This window comes from Scomber scombrus, chromosome 9 (assembly GCF_963691925.1).
Source record: "Scomber scombrus chromosome 9, fScoSco1.1, whole genome shotgun sequence".
Lineage (NCBI taxonomy): Eukaryota > Metazoa > Chordata > Actinopteri > Scombriformes > Scombridae > Scomber > Scomber scombrus.
This window is the reverse complement of record NC_084978.1, coordinates 6,968,082-6,990,420: the sequence shown is the minus strand read 5'-3', so window position 1 is coordinate 6,990,420 and position 22,339 is coordinate 6,968,082. Positions and strand designations below refer to the sequence as shown.

Here is a 22,339-nt window from a genome sequence, read left to right as displayed (position 1 = left end):
GTGTGTATCTGAGCTCACAATATTTGGTAACAGCTATCAAAATGTGTGACCCAATTTTAATATTATGGGATCATAATTTTGCAATAACAACGAACCAGATTTTACAATCCCCGTTTTAATACTTAGAAACACCATTTACGCAACATGGTAACAGGTGAACTTCAAATAATTTAACACCTGTACTTGTTTTACCATCGATGAACCCAAATTTGATCACATCTAACCTCAACCAGTCATCTCTACGACACCTAAACACAGTGAGTTTCCTCTAATTACACTGTCTACATATTTCCAGATTTCTAAAAGGAGCCAGAAAACAGATTAAAGCTGCTGTAAGAAAATATAAAAAGTATTTATTTAACTCATTCGTTTTAGGTGATTCTTGTAAAAATGAAAACACAGCTGCACATTTTTTTTCTTCAAATTTATACCATTTTATTTATAAACATACAGTATGCTATCAATGCCATCGCATTTGGACATCAAATGTATTTATATTTCGGATAGTGTTCAGGTGAATATTACAATAAATACAGAACAGACGTAAAAGGTTTTTCATTCCCCAACTATCCATGTTAAAGAAGACCGTCTGAATATAGAGCTCCGTCTCAAAGATCCCGCTATAAGAGACTCAGCCGAGATTTATTTGTTATCTAAATGAGGATTTAAAAAAAAGAAGAAAAAAAAAAAAAAACTAAACACACAATTAGAACAGAAGCTTAAAAATACTGTAGATCAGAGAAATGAACCCGGAGGAAAAGCTTGGCTATAGGACGCAGTTGAGGAAGAGGAGGAGGAGGCTGCTAGTTTGCTTTCATTGAGCAAATCATTTGGTTTTAGGCTTAAACGTGCATTTTTTTTAAACATCCACAATACATAACCGAGCTCTTCTCATACAATTTCAGAAAAAAAAGAAGAAGCAAGTGACTTAAAAATATCCAGCTGGCGGCACAGATCTTTAGTTTCATCCAACCAAATATTGCACAGGTGCAACTGCTGGTATGTGTGTTCAATATTAACCTCTGCTGATTAACTAGATGTAACATGTATTGGTGATATTTGTGTTTTTATTTTTTATTTCATTTTTATTTTTTTAATTTTTATTTTAAATGAATGAATCCTACCACTGAGCAATTATCAAAATTACCTCAATTAATAGCATACAGAAGTCTATATTGCCCTAGAATAAAACAACATTCAAAATTAAATCAATGGTTTCCCCTGCAGTATATATTTAATCTATACTGTGTTTTTTTTTCTTTTCCAAATAGACAACAAATGTATTCCTTTGCACAGGATTTATCACTGCAAATCACAGAGGAGTCACATGTGGGAAATTAAGTAAAGGGTGTTTATGTGAAAATAAGTACTTACCAACTGAAGTAAAGCGCGTTGTATACGGGAGGGCTGCAGCCCGTCTGTCTGCAGTTTAAAAGGTAAAATTTGGCCAAAATCCCTCCCTCTACCCAAAATAATCATAATCATTATAATTATAATAAAAAAAGAAATAAAACACCATACAGCTGGTGTTTCTTTCCTGCATCACCTTGCTTTCTTAAGGCACATTAAAGTCCTGACTTTCCAAGCTGACAGGCTGGCGAGGAACAACCTGATGTGACCCAAAGCACGAGAACAGCTCACAAGTCATGTTATTGCCCTAATGATGAAACTACATTCATAATATGTATTTATATCAGAAGCTAATTTTATTTTGAGCACAGAATGAGAGACACAAGAGGTCACTGTGTGGGCCAAAGGTTCAACAAATAGGGATTTTCTGAATATATTTCATCTGTGGATCTAAATAGTGTGTTTATAGTGACCTTTATTGCTATTCATAAAAGAACTGTGTTAGTAATATTTTGTTTTAATCTCACACTTCATTGCAGGGGCATAAAATTATTCATATTTTTCCAGATCCAGCCTGTTATGAGAAATTAAAAAATACCAATCTGAGCTGCCTGACGCCACATTCGGTTATCTTTTTATTCCTATCACTCCAAATTAAGAAAATGTTTCTTAAATGATAAAAAAAGAAGCGATTACGTTACTGTGATATACTGCATTTCCATTTTATGGAACTGAATGGTGAATTTTTCACATTTCTTTTCCAAACCAGGAAAGTAAAATCTGATAATCAACACCTGAGCGACAGGACGTTGACAGAGCCTTCCTGTGTTTGAAGCATCTGTAAATGTTTTGTTAAAATGGCCGCTGCCCCCCAAAACAGTCTCTCTCTCTCTTGCTGCATGATATAATAGAGTCTGTGTGGTGTTATGAGGACCAATCGAATCCAGAGTTTGATTCATTTCACTCACATATCAGATGACATACACACAAAGAATAGATTTTTTCTTTTTTTTTTGACTGTCCACAGATCTCTGTTTGACCCAAGTGATGAATCTTCGTTGGTTATTGAGCTGCGGAGGATGCAAAAAAAAAACCCCGACACGCTTTGAAGGACATGATTTTGCAGATAATCTGGTTAAACAGGGATGAGATTTCTTCCGTGAACCTTGTGCTTTTCTGTCGAGCGTCACAACGTGGTTGGCTGTCCGGCCGCTGGAAAGAAAAGAGAGAGAAACACAAAAGGAAACCCACAATTTAAAAAACAACAACAACCCACAATCGTTTCCTGGGATCTTGAGTTAAGGACATGCAGCTGTAATGAGAGAAAACCCTCTTAATTCAGGACTTAACGGTCTTTTGATTGAGTCTCTGATTTGATTTTGCTGCTTGCTGATCCTCAAGTGACAACAGCTGCTGAGAGGTTATCTAAAAGTTAAAAAAACAAACATGAAATTTCCCTCTTGAGCAGGTGAAAGGGTTGCAAAACTTACCGTCATCCTCGCCTGACTGAAACATCCCTACTTTCTCTCTCCCTCTCTCTCTTTCTGCCTTTCACTGGACGCAGCTTCAGATTCATCCCTCCATTCATCACTGCTTCACTGTGTCTGACACTTCTTTATTAAAGCCGCACTCAGTTGGATTTTTATATTAAAATACATGCGTCTTATCAGCCTCACAGCAAGCTGCAATAAAGAATGTGGGGTTTGAAACACACCTTGAATCTTTACCAGAAAATACTGTCGCGTTTACTTTGAAAACAATAAATCAGACACCAAATTTACGGCTGGTTCGTGGGCACCGTATTTAATGCTGGTGCTGTACCAATGTTGCCTTATTGAAAAATGCATTTATTCATCAAGGAATATATGAAATATGGCCAACATTAGCAAACAATAAGGAACAATAACACCTTTCCCTTTTTCTAATTTTAGAGAATGATTAAGCTTTCTCTTTGTGAGCTTTATGTAACATGAAAGTTTAATTATTTTGTGGTGGTTCTGCTTTTTGATATTCATAACAGTGTTTTTATATGCTTGGAGTCAGCTGCAAGAAAGTGACTACATTGATAATCCCTTTAAGTTTTTGGATGGAAATGAAAGAGGGTGAGACAGAAAACAAAGGGATGCAGACAAGATGCTGGTTGAGAGATAAATGGGGAGAAAGAGGAGGACATAGAGAGAGAGAGAGAGAGAGAGAGAGAGAGAGAGAGAGAGAGAGAGAGAGAGAGAGAGAGACAGAGAGAGAGAGAGAGAGAGAGAGAGAGGTGGAGGGACTCACAGCGGGAGCGGATGTAGCACTGGTGGCAGTTGAGGAGGCCGTTCCTAATTCGGACGTCTGTCCCCGTGGTCGTGTCGCCTAGCTGTCCCTTACACACTCCGCACTGAAGACAGAGAGACAGAGAGAGAGAGAGAAGCAGAAAGGTGATTTATTAGATGTTATAACAGGTGAATCTGAAAAGGAGAAGGCTCGCATTAATCAGTTTCTTATTGTCAACAAATATCAATAAAAAGACCAAAAAACAACCGATACATTAGTCCACCTCTCAATACTTTTCTCCACCCTGCCTGTGTCTCCTAGTCCCAAACCCATTAGTTCCTACAGAGGACATGAATCTTTAAAACAGGTCACATATATATAGTTTCATTTCCAAGAAGAGGCTCAGTAATTTCTCAAGCAGTCGGGGCAACTGTGACTTTAAGCAAAGGTAATTCAAATATGAGTAAATTCTGCATTTGGTTGGGACTACTTTCAGCTGTGGATTAATACAAATTTGGTGCTCTAGTGTGTGTGTGTGTGTGTGTGTGTGTGTGTGTGTGTGTGTGTGTGTGTGTGTGTGTGGGACTGACATATAATTACATACTGTCCCTATATTCATGGTAATAAGAAGACATGCCTCTTGATGTGTTTTTAACAAAAGGAAGAAGGAATATAATAATAAAGTAATATCAGGTTTTGGCTCCACAGACAATACTTACAGTTACTTAGACTGCTAATATTAGTTTTGGTCTGTTAATGCTGTTTGTTGGCAACAAGAAACATACAAAATATATTCAGCCTTATCCTTTTATTGTGTTTACGAGCTTAAGCTCTGCTGCTCAAGTACAACTCATGCTCATAATTGACCATTAAACAAAGGAAAAAACACACAAAGAACGAGACTGGATATTTGATGACAAAAAGCAGTCGTGGGAGGACAAATTCTCTCTCTGCTACTAACCTTAAAGCAATGAATGTGGAAGTAGAGGCTGAGGGTCTCTATAATCATTGCCGCCCCCTTCCCTAATGGCTGCCCACAGCTGGAGCACAGCTTCTTCCCACTGACGGACCTACAGGAGAGAGAGAGAGAGACGGATAGAGACACACAGCCTATGACACTAGAAACGACTTTAAAGGATGTTCATGGACCTGCAGCCTCTTTCCTGCCAATTAACTGTTATTTAGCTAAATACAAAAGGAAATGAGCTGTAATTGTCAGTACTTTTAATTATATTGGAACTTTTCGGCTATATCCTTCCCTAATCTACAAAGACAGATAGTATCTTCTACCTTTCCACCATCTTTGCAGTCACAGTATTCAGTTCATTTTACAGAATGAAAAACTTGTGTGTTGACGTATATTTAATAGGTAGCTTTTCAGTCATTGCCTTCTTAGTTTTTGTCGTTATGTCTGTTGCTCAGGGTTCATGTGCTCACTAATGCTCATCACTGTCTGCGGCTTTGCATGTTTCCTGTTTTTTCAAATATTTAAAATCTGGTCTCGGCCTGCGGACTGTAAACTCTGTCACATTTTTTCTGTTGTCTGTAAAATAGACAAACAATATTAATAAATAACCTTCTGCTTCTCTCTGACTCCACGTTCCCCTTTATTGTATTGATATTCCAGGAAGGTTGGAGAGTCCTTGCTGTTAGATGATATGAAGTGGGTGGAGAAATGCAGGCAGCGAAGCAGAAAATGACAATGCAGAAATGAGCACCCTACCCACCCTCCACCCCCCACCCCTTCTCCCTCTCCCTCTCCCCACCCTCTTCCCCTCCATGTGGAGCTGTTTGTGATGCAGTACCTATTGGGTGCTGGAGGCACTGTGTCTGGAGTTGGAGGACATGCTGCGGGGGGCTTTGATGAGTTGCAGCCCATGTTATTATCAATGGGGCTGCTCCTGGAAATGGACAGCAACATGCAACATGATGATGACTCACAGTCGCAGCGTTTCTATTGGCTGACAGTAACAGACACGAACCAATCCAAACCAGGACAAAACTACACAGGTGGAACTTATTCAGTGATGTTTGGGTGTAACACAATCCTACTTTATTCTTTAAAATGCAATGTACATGTAATGTGTACAGTAGATGAATCTAATGATAATCAGTGTTTTTCTTGTCAAGCAGGAGTGTTGCTTTACAGAGGAAGACTATGAAAGAAAACACAGGTGCAAGACGCCACCTGCTGGTCAAACATGTTCACTGAAGGATGCACACAAACCAAAGTCCTGCTGCTTGTTATTCTGGTCTTTTTAAATATGCATTTAAACCTTAGATAAATGTAAAATGTGAAGGTAAAGGAAGATTTTGATGTTATGAAAATAGGTAAAATTAAAAATGGACATAATAAAATAAATATTACAGCAGCAAATGATATATTTTAAGGTTCTTAAGTTCTTTCTTTTATTAGACAGAATGAATATGTAACATGTACAGACACATTCTCACATTCTTGAGGATTTTTCTGGCTGTGATAACAATTACTTATTCAAGTCATAAACTTTGCTGTGTGTGTGTATCTTGCGGATTTTAAGGACACATTTTTCTGTACTATACGAACAATATGCAGCAATCCTTTATATTTAAGAGGGACACAAATGGGAATCAATCTTAAGAGCCAGAACTGTTGTTTCACAGACTACTTAATATACAGAACTGTGGTACAAAAGGATTTCATTCTCTCTCTCCCACACACACATATACACACACACACCTGCGGTCTCCTGAAGGCCGGCTGGGCTTGTTGCTGTCTGCTTTGAGCTCTTGTTGTTTCTTGACAGGAGTTGAGGTTTTGGCCGGCACCGAGGGAAGCTTCTGGCCGTTCTGCAGACTGTGACCGAACATCTCGACCTGACTGCTGCTCTGGCTCACCGAGCTGACGATGACAGAAATAAAACATTAACTCTTGTACATGCTCATGTCACATTGTAGATTTATGCTTTTCCTTTTATATCATTTTTATTTGATTAATCCCACTGATATCTATATCTATATTAAATTAGAAACCTGTTGAAGAAATAGAACAAAACAGAGATAGAACATCCCAAAAATACCAAAAAACTTGCAAAAGTATATTGGAGACACATGAAGATGAGAGCCGGTCATGGCTGCAACTAAGAATTATTTTAATATTATCCTATAACTGTTTAATCCATAAAATGTCAGAAAATAGGGGAAATGGATCCTGATATGTGTAAAGTATGAGGTGACATAATCAACTTGCATTTGTCCAACATTATATAAAGCAAAGAAAAGCAGCAAATCCTCTCAATTTGAGAAAATGTGAAAGGTTCAGTTTCACAAGAAATCAAATCAAAGATACTGATGACATTTTATTGTTTATCTTACAGGTGTCTATACAATTACATAACTATTTCAAAATATTAATCCACATAAGCGGTTGTTTTATAATTTTTAAATCTGAACGTATCAACTTCTCTGAGCATTCCTCCAACCTCTCAGAAGTTTCCATCTTTTGGGCTCTTATGTTTCTTATGTGGTTGGTAATAAATTTCACATATTAAGACCAAATAAAATGGACTTGTCCCTTAAGGCATCACAGCCTCATTTTAGCCACTCTGGGTGTGATGAAATGCATCATTTACGGTTGATGTATCTTGTGACACACTTCACCAACCTTCTGCCTGTTTTCATGCTGTCGTCAGCAGTGCTGATGTCACTGGTCCTGTCGTTTTCTCTTCGTTTCCATTCCACGCTCTCTGTGCTTTCTCTCTGTTTCAACCAATCAGAAACAGCGAACAGTTAGCTGATCAACCAATCTAAAAAAAACAATGTGCCCACTCATGCAATTCAAGCCAATTGCCACCCATAGTCTCCCGGTTGAATTGATACAAGATTAATGCAAACTGCACCATCTAATAAATCAACTATAATCACTAAATGAGCTATTCACCGACTGATTCTCCAACATTTCCTGCTTGCGTTCCCAGTCGGCGAGTGAGCGGACGATGGCGTCCTGAGGCTGCGAGGTGGAGGAGAGCTCCCCTCGGCTGGGGGAGGGCAGGGCTGATGAACGGGGAGTCAGAGGCGCCACAGTCTCCTCCAGTATCCTACGCTCCTGTTGTGATGGAGGACAGTGAATTGTTAACATGTATGTAAGTACTGTTATTATTGACTATCAGTCAGCAAATACACCCTTATTTAGATTTAAACATGTGAAATACACACATATTATACATTTTAAGTTAGATGAGTCAAAAATGATGCTGGTTTCAATTATTTTGGGTGCCTTTTATACCAAAAAAATATCAAAAGAGCCCCCCAAAAAAACACATCACAGAGGCAACACATGCCCCGAAACATAAACACACACACACACACACACACACACACACACACACACACACACACACACACACACACACACACACACACACACACACACACACACACACACACACACACACACACACCTCCTCATGGTACTTCCTCTCCTCCTCGGCCACCTCCCTCTGAGCTTTCTCCCACTCCTCCTTCAGCTTCTCCTGCTCACGCTGGTACTTCTCCTGTTACCATGGCAACAGACACATGACATACAGCACAAAGCCTCAACGAACAAGGAAGACTAATCTGTCTGCGGGTGATGCAATTGGCAGGAAAACAGAGCCGATACGCAGATATGTATAACTGGGATCAAAGTCAATTTAAAAAATAAAATTAGAGTCAATGTTAAAATTCCTTCCTAGTACATACTGCCTGCTCAGTAGACTATATAAGATTTGCTTGTAAGTTGCCCACAGTAACTACTTAAAATATAAGCCTTGATTTAGAAAGAATAAATGAATCCAAAAGGTAGTTCTCTGTTCTGGCTAAACACTTGCTCAGATCTGATATTTGCTTGTCAGGGAAAAAAAGCAAACAAAAACAGACCAGAAGCAGGCGGTGCGGACAAAAGGCAAAAGCAGAACATGCAGAACCTGCTGAGCACAGGGTTCCTACACAATTTTTCATTTTTAAAAAGGTTGCCTTCATACTTTCCCATGATGTTCGCTACTGTTATTGCAACTGGGGAATATAACCCATCCCTCTGAGATTATTCTAAACAAGCATAAGACTAAATGTTTAACTCTTTTTTTCACACTTGTGTAGGAAGCCTGACAGCAGGCCAGAAAAAACAAAGATTGAGAGAGAAAGCAACTTAAGGCAAGACAGATGAAAGACCAAGATCAAGGCGCAGAGACAACACAGAGTCAACCAGGGAGGAAACGAGCACATTCATCCATTTCAGGGCGTTTTCATCTCAAGCAGTCCTGAAACAACCGCAGAGAGAAATCTGCTCTTATCACTGTTGTTTTTAAGATTTATCTATCAAGATTATACTGTGGATGAGACCAACATATCTGAGAATCCTTTGAAGGTTAAATAAAAAAAAAAAAAAAAAGTAAAAAAAATGCGGGCTTGAGATGCAGCTCTCATTGGTTGAGGAGAGAGAGGGTGATTTGGGCAGCAGCAACAGCAGCAACCTTGGACAATGTCCTCATCTGTGTTTGCGATGTATGTGCATGAGATGGAGACAGTGAGGGGAAAGAAACCAAAGCTAGAGGTTCTTCCACTGCACAAAATCGCCCTCCGGTGGTCAAAGTGTGTATAGGAGCAGCTGGGGTGTGTCTTTGGAAGGAGGATATGCTTCATACAAAACAAATATGGACAAAAGCTTGGCAAGTAGCAATGAAATGTGGTTAATCCGTCTGATTCTGAGCAGAGCAAGTCAGTGAGTGTCACACAGCAGCTGCCGAAAATCTGTGTTTGAATTCACTTTTAGGGTTTTGGCAGTTTAGTATCCTACTAAGCAGGGATTTGGTGTTTTGCCAGTCAGGATGTCTAGGTTGAAATTTGGCTGATATGTTTTTTTTAATATAGGTCAAGGTCACATATAAAATTGTTTCAACAACATTTAAAAAGGACATGTGTAGTTATGACCTGCCTCGCATTAAAATACCATCATTATCATCTTTACTTAAGTCTTATCCTCCACCCTTAGACGTTTACTGACCTGCAAATCACCAAATCAGTGCTTACTAGCATAACATGCCTTGCATCAATTCAAGCTTTTATTAGTGAGCCGTCCCAGAAGCTTTTGGGCAACATTAAACAAAACATTTGCAATTTGCTTTCATGTAACGCAACTCTGATATAAATTCAATAACATGGGCTGCTGCACTCACTTTCAGTTCAAGGCTTTAAGGCAGTTTAATAGCCAGGAGAGCCTCTGTTGTAATATGAAAACAATCTTTCTGAAATGCTCAAACATAATATTAAAAATGGCTATTCCATTCATTTTCTAACAAACATGGTTATCCACTGCTGTACTTGGAAATAAAACACTTCTTTGTTTCACCTGTAACTTTTATGAGTTTCTGACACACTTATGTTATCAAACCCTCATGAAAAGTGGAGCCATTTATTGCTAAATATCTAATAATCATTTTCTTCTTAACTAAAGCTGTTGTGCTCTTTCTCAAATGTGTGGCTGAACTTGAAAGGCTAGCTGTGTGCTGAGAGAACACATTACCGTTAAAACATAATAGCAAGAGTGCGAGGCTTCAAAATTAGCTGGCTAAATAGGTAGATTAAAGTAGGCTTTTTTTTGCAGGGTTAGGGTTTAACTTTTCATTCCTGACAACTGTTTGTACAACTAAAATCTAAATTTGCATCTCATTCTGAACTCCTGGTGGTCTCATGTGCTATGCTTTGCCCCTTTGAGGTATATACTATGTACCTGCAGCATGCGCTCCTGCTCTTGCTGCCACCTTTTCTGACGCTTTCGCTCCTCATCCGGGTCCCAAGACCAGCGGTCACCCCGCCTGGCCTGAGGCAACACCGGGACTGACACCTAATAGTAGACCCCGACACACACACCAAAACACACACAGACATGCATAAATACACACACGGCATACAGATATTCATGCACGCATTCACAACCACCCGCCCACAAGCCACCATTCAGACACAAACACCCTCTCATCCAACCACGAAGCCAGTGAGAGACCGATGAGATAGATGAGGCCCCCAATAAACACACACACACATACACACACACAGATCGACACCAATGTGCACACACACATCCACCACAGGAGAAAGAAGGGAAGGGAAGAGACAGAAATAGTTGGTCTACCACAACAGCACTACTCCAATGCTAGCCAAAGGATTCCTACTAAAGGAGAAAGAAGACAGAGAAAGAGAGAGGTGAGCTCAAATGAAAATGAAAGCAGTTTCGGCCATTGTCTACAGCATCTTCATCTGGCATGCTACATTAACAGCTGTGTGTGCGCTATGATGTGTAGCTGAGTGATACAGCGAGTTCACGATTTGAGCCAAAAACTGCACTAAAAGCTAATGCCTGACGTTAGAAAATGATTACCAAATCAACACAGACTGCCATTATGGATTCTAGCTAAGCCTGAACTGCTGCCTATGCAACATTTTACAGGATTTTGAGATATGATCATGTTTTTAAATTAATATTATACAGGATGTTACATGTTGGAACTAAACACTGCTGATAAAAAGTGGTTAATTTTCTTGGTTTATATTATGTTTAAGTTCAGGTGAGAGGCTCTTTATAAGATCCTGGAGATTTTTTTTCTATCTTATCTGCAGAATTTTTAGTTGTTCTTATTTTCTGTCTTATTTTTTTGTACACAGAGATAATTTGTAAAGTTCTGGTACCCAATAAAACCCAGGAGATGGTAAGCCAGATGAGAAGCAGTAAAAATGAGTATATCTTGTGAGTCTGACCATAAAATATATTTTAAAAAATGAAGAGGATGATGCTTTTTTACTCACGTTGCCACGGCGATCCTTCTCTGCTTCCTCTGTAGAGTAAATGTGAGAGGGGACATTATTTAAAATACAATTTAAAACAAACCACAACATTTTTTGATGTTAGTGATCATCAATCTCAAAGCGCTTTATGACGGGACACATGTTAAATAAACTCAGAACATGCCAAGCTGAAGTTTTAAGTCCTGAGGAGTAAAGATGTTGATGAATGAAAAGGAAAAAGTCAGAAAACTTCCACCAAAAGCGACAAATAAGCATAATCTAGAGTTAATTGACACAATTGTCCTTTTTATCTTGATTTTATCTTGATGTTTTAATATATTCAGCTACATTTTTCAAAACTGAGGCAAACTTAATGTAGCTTTTGGTGGAAAGAATAGCAATGAAAAGCACACTGAAGCAAACACATAACTGAAGAGGATCATTTCTCAAGTTAAGAAGGTCATCCATGATAATTTCCAGAAACTGTCACAGGTGACCTATTTCACTTTTTCCCAACAGTGCATCCTAATCAACACCAGTATAAACCAAAATGAAGTTAACTCTAACAGTAACAACATACTGATGACTTACATCTTTAACAACTGTATGTTTCAACGTGCATAGTACAAATGAGAAACATCAAATCTGATCATCCACAAAACTCTGAACTGGAAATGAATTCAAAACAAATGGATGGGACTGAGGGGCTGCTGCCTGGCCCTTGGAGGAGTAGCAGGGAAACCCTGTGCATTCAGCACTCTTGAAGGCAGAAACATGAGCTCCACTGATGAATGGAGGTGTTTACCTGCTGGAGCGAAGAAGTCCCAGCGTAACTTAGGGTTGCTGGTTGCAGACGGAGACCTGACACTGTTTGCAAAGTCTATATCGAAATAAAAAAGTATATGTGGGTGGAAAGAAAGGAGGGAAGGGAGGGGAAGAAGGGGAGCAATAAGGGATAGACAGATGTCAAAACCAGGTGTTGGAATGGACATCGAGAGAATTGGAGGAATCTAATTGGGGGAGGCTAAATGAAATGTAATTGGAAAAGCAATCTTTAGAGTTTTTAAAGAAGTTGTAATTTTAATTTTTTTAAAACTCCTTTCTTAAAATACCTCTTTTCTACTCTGCTAGAGTTTCAAGACAACGTATAAATAAAAGACAGGTAAAAAACACCAAAGCTGTGTTTTTATTACAACATTTGGCAGTGTAATAGCTTGTTTTTGGTCATTCTCAGTTCTTACTAGCTTCTGTACCTGTCTTCATTATCAAAAGTGAAAGAAGGACTTTATTAGAGATAATTGCGACTTGAGAATGGTGATGCAGGAGTTAGCCAAGGTAATATTTCCAAAACAGGTTGATACAAATTAAGTTACTGACCGCCCCCTTAACTCTTATTCTAACATCTCGCAGTAAATATGCAAAACAGAAAGAATACACGGTTGAGAGGCAAAAGGGAAAAAAGCCGGCAAGGAGGATTTGCTATTCAAAACTCAGAAAACAAGAAGATGTATGAGGAAAAAGAAGCTGCTAGTTTGGTATTTGACGTCAGGAGTTCACTCACCTTCTGTTGTTTCACTTGGCAGGTCGTATCCAGATGATGCCGAAGCAGTGACGCTCTGTACAATCTCCTTTCTCTGAGACCACTCCAGAGAACTGCAGATCTGGAGGCAGATTTACAGGACTGATAAATGGCTGTTATGATATGTTAGGTTAAAATGTTTTTATTGGCTCAGTTGGCAATCTCACCTGTGAAGTTACTGGCTGACTTTCGTGTGTGCTGACCTCTGATTGGGCAAGATTGGAGATGTTTTGCTCAATCTTCTCTTGTTTTTGATGTGTTTCTGAAAACACACAGACAACATTTTATCACACATATTAAAACAAATCAAAACAAATCACATTATTACAATATTTTCTAAGATAAAATACAATGGTCCATGAGCTGCAATAATAGACGTCTTTACACGACCACAAGGGGGCAGCATAGCAACATGCTGCTCAAACCTGCAGGTGCTGTTTGTTGATCTGCAGCATTTGACTTTTTCTCCTCTGGAGCAGCTGCTGTCTGACCTCCACTCTTCTCGAAGCTTTCCTCTGGTTTCTGCAATTCCTGTAAAAAGGCATAGATTGTTTTCACATTGATTAATAAAAAATAAAAAAAAAGAGGCGTGGTATCAAGGTAAAGCTGTGCAGATCAAAAAGCCTTGAAGAGCAAATTTTCTTAGACGCACTGACATTTTTAAAGATAGTGTAAAACACCTAAAGATAAAGAGCAGATTACATCTTTATACTTATATGTACATAAACAAATGATTTGGCACAAGCTTTTTTATACTAGATTCTGTCAAGAAAAGGAAGTGAACCTTTCTTCTGTGTGTGGTAGATTGGATGGATCATTTTGCTGATGTAAATTTCCCCATCATGGGACTACTGATGGATTTTCTTATCTTATTTCAATCATACTAAACATGTTGGATAGTTACGTGTATACAAAGACCAACGGAGAGTATTTTCAATAGCAAATTAAACAAATCATTCTGGATCTTCAGTGTTGTGGGACCACCAGAAAACTGATATATATATAGATAGATGATAGGTAGAATTTGTACTACTAAACCTAAACTGGGTCCAACCAATCACTATTTGACTTTTTATTGAGGACTACAAATCATATATATGCTGTATGGGCTTTATACTATAACTGCCTACAGCAATAATCTTCTCTAAAGGAAACAGACTTAATTCAGTCTTTTATTTCCACTTCTCACTGTATCCAACTATAAAGATCTTAATCCTGACCGTTGGGAGTGAGGTGGGCCGGCTCGGTGGCGTCGAATGCTCTGTGACTTTCCCTTCTTCGACGCCTTCAGATGGCGACTCTGTGCCACCCGGTGTCTCTGCGGACTTTGTCGACACTGGGCTTCCTCCTCTTCCAGGGGAGGCGTGTGTACTGTGTGCGGGCGAGGCTGTTGACGAGGGAACGTCTACAGTGCTGTTGCTGGTTTTGGAAGGGGAGGCTTGGAAATGAGGAGGAGATTCCCTTCCTTGACTCTCAGGTGTGGTTGGAACATCGTCACTTCCTATGTTGCCGTTGACTCGGAGCAAACCATCCGCCTAGGATCAGAAGAGAACGGGTTTACTGTTTGGTTTTATACGTGTCCTGTACTGTTCATGAAGATGTTTTGAAAGCTTTAAAGGTCACTTAAGAAACAACCCAACAATATCTTGCAACAGGGGTGGATGATATACTCAAACATCTGTGACATAAATCTGAATGCAGCCTTTAAAAAAATTCATTTATAATCAATAACAATTTAACCAGGTGGAGATTTGGACTTGAGTGTTGACTGACCAGTTAATTAAACTTCTCTTTAGACAATAAATTGTTTAATTTTGTCTACATTTATTGGCTAATACTTTCTTTATAATCTGTTACGTTTAGCTTATTTTCCAGCCCTTACTGTAAATGACTTAGGTGATTTAAAAATGTGTTTATAGGTATGAAACATCTGGAAGAAATATATCCACTTTAACCAAACTGTTTTAAGTCTTTTCAATGACAAACCAAAAATTAAAACAAACCTCATGGCTAAAAACCCTGTGCTCTCATTTGTGGTCATTACCAACCACTCCTCTCTGTTCATTATTACCTATTCATGTAGCCCACAACACCACCCTGGCCTCTATGACAAAGAGGCACTAATATATGTGTGGGGAGCTCCTGGTGAGCGGTAACTTAAGACACAGTGCTGCAGTTTGGGTGAATACAGCCTCTCTGTGCGCGCCGCCCCCCTCCTCCTCCAACCTCCACCTTCTCATCCCTCTCCTAGCAGCCTGTGTGGGCCCTCTTTGTCCACTGGGAGCCCACTTCACATTGAGAGGGCCCTACTTGTCAACTTCTTAAGTCAATAGGGAACAGAGGGCTCCATTCAAAGCCGGGCTTCGCTCAGACTCCTGACAAGACATTCCAGCAAAGCGCTCTGCTCCATCTGGTCTGGTAATAACTTCCCCCTCCCCTCCCCGCCACACCAAAACATAAGATCTCATTTTGAATATTCCCATTTGGCAGTTTTTTCCAGAAGAGGAGGAAATGGATCCTGTTGAGAGCACTTTGAGCTAAATTGAAACATGACATGCTTCCACTGAGAAGGGAAGTTTTTTTTTTTCTCTCGAAACCAGCCGGCTCATCACCATGGCGGTTCTGTGGCATTCGAATGTAAATGCCAACAGAGCTGGAGGCGAATTTACCCACCAGTCTGTGAGGAGGGCAGCCAGCACTGGAAATAAACCACATGTAAAGTGGTCAAGACCTCGATCATGCCTACTGAGGAACTGCTGCAGTTATGCTAATCTAATTATTTTATTGATGAAAAGATCTGTATCATTCATGACCACATAGGGAACATTTTACACTGTGGGATATTAGTCTATAGGGCAGATTTTACTATGGCAACCAAAACATTTGACAAGGCAAGGACCCAAAAGGCATTTGAAGGACACTGTAATCCAAAACGTACAAAGCACTAAGAATGCGTCATCATTTTTATAGCTGGGAAATGCTCCCATTATCCTGGAAAAGTGGTATCCTTGACTTTCTCTGTTGAGATAATGACATTCATTCATACATTTTCCATCCATACCGCTTATCCTCTAGAGGGTCGTGGGCGGGGTTGGTGCCAATCTCAGCAGACATTGGAAAGGTCACCAGTCCATCAAAGGGCTAACATGTAGTTAACAACCATTTACACTCACATTTACACCTACAGGCAATTTAGGCAACTTGCAGGTTTTACCTAACCTGCAAGTTTTTGGTCTGTGGGAGGAAGCCGGAGTACCCAGAGAGAACCAATGCAGGAACGGGGAGAACATGCAAACTCCACAGAAAAGATAATGATATGCTGTAGTTAATCTCACCTTGCTGGACAATGGTTCAACCACTGCGGGCCGGTGGTGGATGTAAGGCTTGGGCGTGAGCAAAGGCACCGGTTTGGGTGACAGGGCTCGGGTGGATGGTGGCTCAGACGAATGTGAGCGAATCTGGTGCCGCGGGTGTGTGGACGAGTCTTTGGGAAACTCCTCGATTCGCGCCTCCAGTGTAGATGTGAACTTTGGAGCTGGGGCGGACTGCTGCCGCAGATACTTCAAGGGCCCGTTAGGGTCCATATCAAAGGGATCTGGGGTCGTCGGGGAGGAGGACAGGGAAAGGGAGAGTGATAAGGGTGATGTAGGGAAGGAAGGGTCAGCGGATATGCTGCGGTCCAGGAGCTTTGGCAGCTGCAGGCGTTCCAGCACTGACTCGCTGATGGAGAAACGCTGGGCGTAACGGTTGAGGATGACAGTCGCCTCCTCCGGGGTTCTGGCCCTCCTGTAAGCCAACCGCAGCTCCTCCTCTCGACGCTCCCTGGTAAAAAGAGGGAAGCCGTACAGAGAGGATAAATTGAAACGACTGCGTAAAAAGGTGGATCAACAGATAAGATACAATTTGAGTTTCAAACCATATTATAGAGCTAAATTTAAACAAAGGGGAAACACCTTGAACACTTTGATGTCCACTAACAGGGAGCAAAATGAGCAAAATATCTTAATGACATAATGTCCCTTATACAGAATTATTCAGTACCAACTGGGACCTGTCATCAGTTAGTGTGAATTTAACCTACTTGTCCTCCACTATCTCTCTGTAGGTTTTGATGCTCCTCCTCCTTTGGGAGATACAGCCATCTCCTGTCAACAAATGCTCCATCATTTTCCTCTCCTCCTCCTTCTTGATCAGATCCTGGGAAATACTCCTCCGTCTGTTTTTCCATCGGGCCAGGTCCTGACACACACAAACAGATTATATGTGTTTTAACTCCACATGAAACAAATCCCGAGGGTCTCAGTTTAGCAGCGTTGTGAGACCTGAAGCACTGCTGTAGCCCTCGGAAACTGATTCAAGTTGTTTAACTGGGGCAAAATATTACTGGAGTCTGTGCTTCAGCCTGCAGGCACTAAATCACTGCATCTATCTAATAAACCTCTGACACAATGGAGACAAGAAATACAAACTGTGGAAGTGAGACAACATTCTTATGAAAACACCTTATTCAAGCCCCACTTAAAAAAACAACATTAAAAAATGCACAAAAACAAAGAAAAATAAAGGTTGGAAAATCTGACACACTCACATCCTGCCAGTGATCCTCCTCTTCCTTCAACCTGTTGTACTGGTTGTGCATCAGTTCATGACGCACCTGACTGTGGGGCTGCAACATGGCCTCCTCCTCGCTACGCATGTCGATCATACTCACACTCCTGGAGAAGAGGAAAGGAGAGAGAGAGACATAGAAAACATAGATAATGAAGATCGCGTTGACAAGTCATTGCCAGGATACGACATGTTTTTTTTTCCCTCTTTCATATTGCTGCAGATGACACCATAACTTCTCCTTAATGTTTTGCACTGTAAGTAAAGTGTATCTGCATGTATGACTGGCATATTATTCCATTTCATACAGTCCTGTGGAACAAACCGTAATGATAAGGAAACTGAGACATGAGTACAGCTTCCCAAAATGTTTTGCATCCTTTAAAAGACCTCGTGTTATGGGGACTTGAACTTCCTGGAAAACTGCATCTTCAAAGATTACTTCATGCTGACACAGTAGGCTTAAGTATTTATGGTCAATTAACCATCCCAGATCTTTTAAAAATTCCACCATTGTGATCCTCCTCCCTGTCTTCCTCTAAGTAAGTTCTCTAAGTTTATAGTTGTACTCAACAGGAAATGCATAAAATGTGGACATAAAAATGCCATTTGATGGGCCTTTGAAGATATCAGCCTCAGGAGCAGGTACCTGCACATGGGAAGCTTTTAGTGACATTCTGGCGTAAGTATGTGTGCACGCATGAGATGCAACAACCAGTATCACCTTCAAGAAGGCACAGAGATGTTATAGAAAATTATAATTGTTCAGTAGATAATGTTAAAGCGTCTAGTTATAAGTGCAGCCATACAGTTAGAAGCATTCAGCTGTGTTGTGTGGTAGAGTGGTCAATACATTCACACGTGAATTAGTAGTCCTACTGATGATGTTTAGTATAAATATTGTTTTGGTGAGTGACACTGAGAAAATTGATGCATTTCCAACACACAAATTCATGTTGGAAAAGGGAAAGTGACGTTGAAGATTACAATATTTTCTTGCATTGCTCACACACTTACAAATGTTTTAAAGCATCTGCTGGTCACTGGCTGGACCAAAGAAACTTAAAGCAGGAGAGTGTTTTCAACCCAAGAGATGACTGACATGTAACACCATCTAAAAAGCTTTGATATAAAAATAAAGCCGCAGGTTTAATCTGTGGACTGTAGTCTCCTCTAAAATTAATCATTTTAAACAAACATGCAGTTGAGTCATTTCTTTTCTATGAATCCTCTCTCCTGCTTTAGACAAAATTGCACTTTTTGCATCAGCTTTAAGCAGCAAATGAGATTATCATGATGTGATTTTATACCTGATCTGCAGGATGTAGAGGGTTGAGGGACAGGGGGGGTGGGTGAAGTGAAGGTGGTTAAAGTTATGTTACATTAAAAAAGTAGCTGGCAGAAGCTATGAGGCCGTGACGGAGCAGCACAGTTTAATTCCTCCTCACAGCCACGACTGCGGACGCTTTTGGACTGCAGTGAGTCAAAAAGACAAGAATGCACGTCCGCTAGATTTCTTATAAACTTTTTTTTTTTTTTTTTTATTTCAGATGTAATGATTTTAGTATAGTGGTCAGAGGCAGTGTTTGGATTGATGGACATTATTTAACATTGTTAAGAGCATGTTGCCAAAAATGTCCATCATCACAAGTCATCTAACTTAATGTTAAATTAGGTAATACAAGTGGGGAAACATCTGCTTAATTTGGTTAACTACAGCTGTGTCCAATTAACTTCTTGACAGAGATGTCTTGGATTACATAAGATTATTTTGGATCTATACACTGGCTGTGAATGACTGTACTTAACCACATTTACCTACATACACAGTCTGTGTAAAGTTAAGACGATTTACAGCCTTAACGTACAGTATTTGTTTTGTTCTATTAGTTCCACTGTGCAGAGCATTTTTTAAATGAATAATAATTGCATGAAATAACTAATTGAAGAAATTAAGAAGATTTCAGTATCACATGAGGGTCTAAAGGCCTTTACAATATCAAAAAAGTGTTCTCTTCTAATTTTGTCTAAGATAATGGATACTGGCACTCTATATTGGCTGTGAGGCCAACAAACAAGAATAAACCTTTTCAGCTGGAACACTCTCTTGAATTGTCTTAACAATTACGTCTTTCTGTTGGCAGATTTTCCCACATGCATAATTGTTACACCAAATGAGTAATTAAATGACTTGCTTGTTGTAGTGCACAGCGGAGCTCGGCCATGCAGCTGAGTGGTGAAAAGACAACTTACTGTGGGTCACCTGACACACTATCTGTGTGGCTGAATCTACAGAAGGCGGAGAGCGTGGAGAGAGAACACAATCACAAATGAACACAAGTTCATTCAACAGAGAGAGACATCATTCATCCGTGTGAATAACGAAACGCTGCTATGAAATGTTCGATAGTTGGCTAGTGAGCTGTAGTGTACTGTGTGATAACAACAGACAATGAGTTAGTTCATGACAGTTTAAACAGACGACATATTCAAGGATAGTTTAATGAATAATCAAGTGTGCCTGGTGGGTTTATGTGTATGCACAGATGTATTTGTCGGTTCCTAGGTTTTAATGATACACCTCAAACCAAGCACAAGAGGGCAGTCTTACCCAAAACAAAGGCAGAGCAGAAGAGAAGTTTACTGCAGCACTGCAAACCAAAACACTGCCAGCATAAAACAAATGCATATGGCAACAATCTTATAATGAAGCTGACACATAACTATTAAATTAAAGCACATGCATCTTTTATTAGACAGCACGAGAGCAACATCAAGAGGATGTGGCTCTCTTTCTGTCTGTGAGCACCACTTGTAGGTTTGGCCTTAACCACAAAAGGTCTTCGCACAGTCTTTTTTTTTTTTTATGGAGCTGCCTCTGTGATGTGACAGGGGTGTGAGAGAGCGTGGCCTGTGGTTGCTTACCACAACAGAAAAAAGGAGACTAAATTAAGAGCTTCACTAAATCAAGACCAGATAGATTGTTTGGAAAGATTACTTTTTTTAAATGTTTTTTTTTTGTAGAAAGATGTCTGCCTGTGATTCAGTGGTTTGCATTAAAGCCAAAACCATTGGCTGAACCAATGTATGTTACATATGCGCAAGAACTATCATAGATATAAAAGTAGGTCAAATTCGTTTAAATTAAATTCAGCTTCAGTCTCCTAAGAAGTCAAAGATTGTTAACTAAGGCCATGCACTGTTAATTAATATTACCACATTCTCAGACATCTTCATTATTCTCCAAATTTCTTAACAGAAAAAAAGCAAGGAAATGAGAAAAAAAATAGGTTTTTTCAGAGTTTCCATGCATCCTGTGTACAATAACAACTGTTATTTGGCAAACAATATCAACTTGCATGTTAATAAGGTCATGCAATCTTTAGCTAGATGTCATCCATTGTCGTCTGAGGTCAAGGTCACATACATTATCGAAAAAAAAAGGATTTGTGAAAACTGTTGATCCCTTGAGTTTAACGTTGAATTGTGTAGCTTTTATTTCAACGCGGCAGAAATTCATTAAATGTAGTGTAGTTGCTAGACGGGGCTCACGTTGCTGGAGGATTGCTGTCCAACCAAGATGTCCCTCCTTGCAGGTTGTCACTTTCACTCAGCGCCCTTCCCTTCCGACGTCCTGTATCCGTCGGTGCAGCTGTAGCGGTTGCCACGGCAGCGGGCACAGGAAGGAAGTGGGATGGGCTCGGGATGCTGATGTGTTTGGGTGGCGTCAGCGCACGACGGGCCCGCTTATCATCTCGCTCTGCATCTGCGAGTAATGGAGCGCCGACGTCACCCTTCCTCGCCCCGGCCTTCTCTCTCTCTGGAACAGGTGGATGTTTCCCAGGTGTGTTGACGGGGCTTGTCGCGACCACAGATGCTGCTGTGGCGTTTGCCGCTAGGGTCGACGGATGGTGGAAGAGTTCCTCTGAGCACGAGCGAGCTGGAGTGCTGCAGAGAGCAGAGCAAACTAAACGTATTGCTGCCTGGTTATCATCCTAAATCATCAGACAGCATTCCTCTGGAGGAGCCTAAATGAAGGTTTTTTTGAGGACATAAATCTGAGAAAATAGCAAAGCATCATCACAAATCCCTTCAGTGCAGACTGGACGGGAAAGCAAATTTGAGTCACACAGCCAAAGCAAAATTCACTGAACACTCTGTTGTTTGTTATCCTGTGATGAACAGCTACTTTCTGGGAGGCTTATTATTCGACTGTAAATTCCCAGAATGCATGGCAGGGAGGGAGAGACTGGCCAGCTGCCGGCAGTGAAAGAGCCAGATTCAGTCCAAGCCTGCTCAGGGTCAGGGAAGGAAAAAGGCCTCATTTCCTTACATCCTTAGGGTGGGCCACATGTTCCCTGCAAGTGTGTTTGTGTGTGTAGACACATTTTTGTGTGTGCGTGCTGTTTATGTATGGTTGGTATTTTAAGACATGTACAGTTTTGCCCCAAGAGTTCAACAGTAGTGTAGACTGGAATGCCCTATTGCAATATTATTGGAAACTACACGCTTCTCAATTGTGTTTCTTGGTCCAAGCTTGTTTAATTTCTAGATTCACAGTTTATCTATTAATTACATATTTTTGTCTCTGTGGTGAAACATAAAATAAATATTCACCCCTATAAAATGTTATACCTCACTCTCCATTTCAATTCAAGCTAAGAAACACAATAAACAGCTAACACACACACACACACACACACACACACACACACACACACACACACACACACACACACACACACACAC

At 40.2% G+C, this 22,339-nt stretch overlaps 1 protein-coding gene across 3 annotated transcripts in view; it reads right to left on the bottom strand.

The window, feature by feature from the left end:
* Nucleotides 1-444: 444 nt before the first annotated feature.
* LOC133985822 (LIM and calponin homology domains-containing protein 1-like) overlaps nucleotides 445-22,339 on the bottom strand; it is a 95,467-nt gene continuing 73,572 nt past the window's right edge. For 2 of the 3 annotated variants that reach the window (XM_062425536.1, XM_062425538.1), the window contains 19 exons: nucleotides 21,143-21,538; nucleotides 19,844-19,879; nucleotides 17,571-17,697; nucleotides 17,064-17,221; nucleotides 16,318-16,804; nucleotides 14,203-14,517; nucleotides 13,408-13,513; nucleotides 13,150-13,244; nucleotides 12,965-13,064; nucleotides 12,209-12,283; nucleotides 11,425-11,453; nucleotides 8,046-8,138; nucleotides 7,526-7,690; nucleotides 7,250-7,344; nucleotides 6,326-6,487; nucleotides 5,412-5,507; nucleotides 4,568-4,676; nucleotides 3,628-3,730; nucleotides 445-2,562 (listed from right to left, as the gene is read on the bottom strand). In XM_062425536.1, the coding sequence (XP_062281520.1) occupies nucleotides 2,537-2,562; nucleotides 3,628-3,730; nucleotides 4,568-4,676; nucleotides 5,412-5,507; nucleotides 6,326-6,487; nucleotides 7,250-7,344; nucleotides 7,526-7,690; nucleotides 8,046-8,138; nucleotides 11,425-11,453; nucleotides 12,209-12,283; nucleotides 12,965-13,064; nucleotides 13,150-13,244; nucleotides 13,408-13,513; nucleotides 14,203-14,517; nucleotides 16,318-16,804; nucleotides 17,064-17,221; nucleotides 17,571-17,697; nucleotides 19,844-19,879; nucleotides 21,143-21,538 (2,773 nt within the window). In that variant the 3' untranslated portion in view covers nucleotides 445-2,536. The remainder of the gene's footprint in view (nucleotides 2,563-3,627; nucleotides 3,731-4,567; nucleotides 4,677-5,411; nucleotides 5,508-6,325; nucleotides 6,488-7,249; nucleotides 7,345-7,525; nucleotides 7,691-8,045; nucleotides 8,139-11,424; nucleotides 11,454-12,208; nucleotides 12,284-12,964; nucleotides 13,065-13,149; nucleotides 13,245-13,407; nucleotides 13,514-14,202; nucleotides 14,518-16,317; nucleotides 16,805-17,063; nucleotides 17,222-17,570; nucleotides 17,698-19,843; nucleotides 19,880-21,142; nucleotides 21,539-22,339) is intronic. The other variant, XM_062425537.1, reaches the window with a different exon arrangement.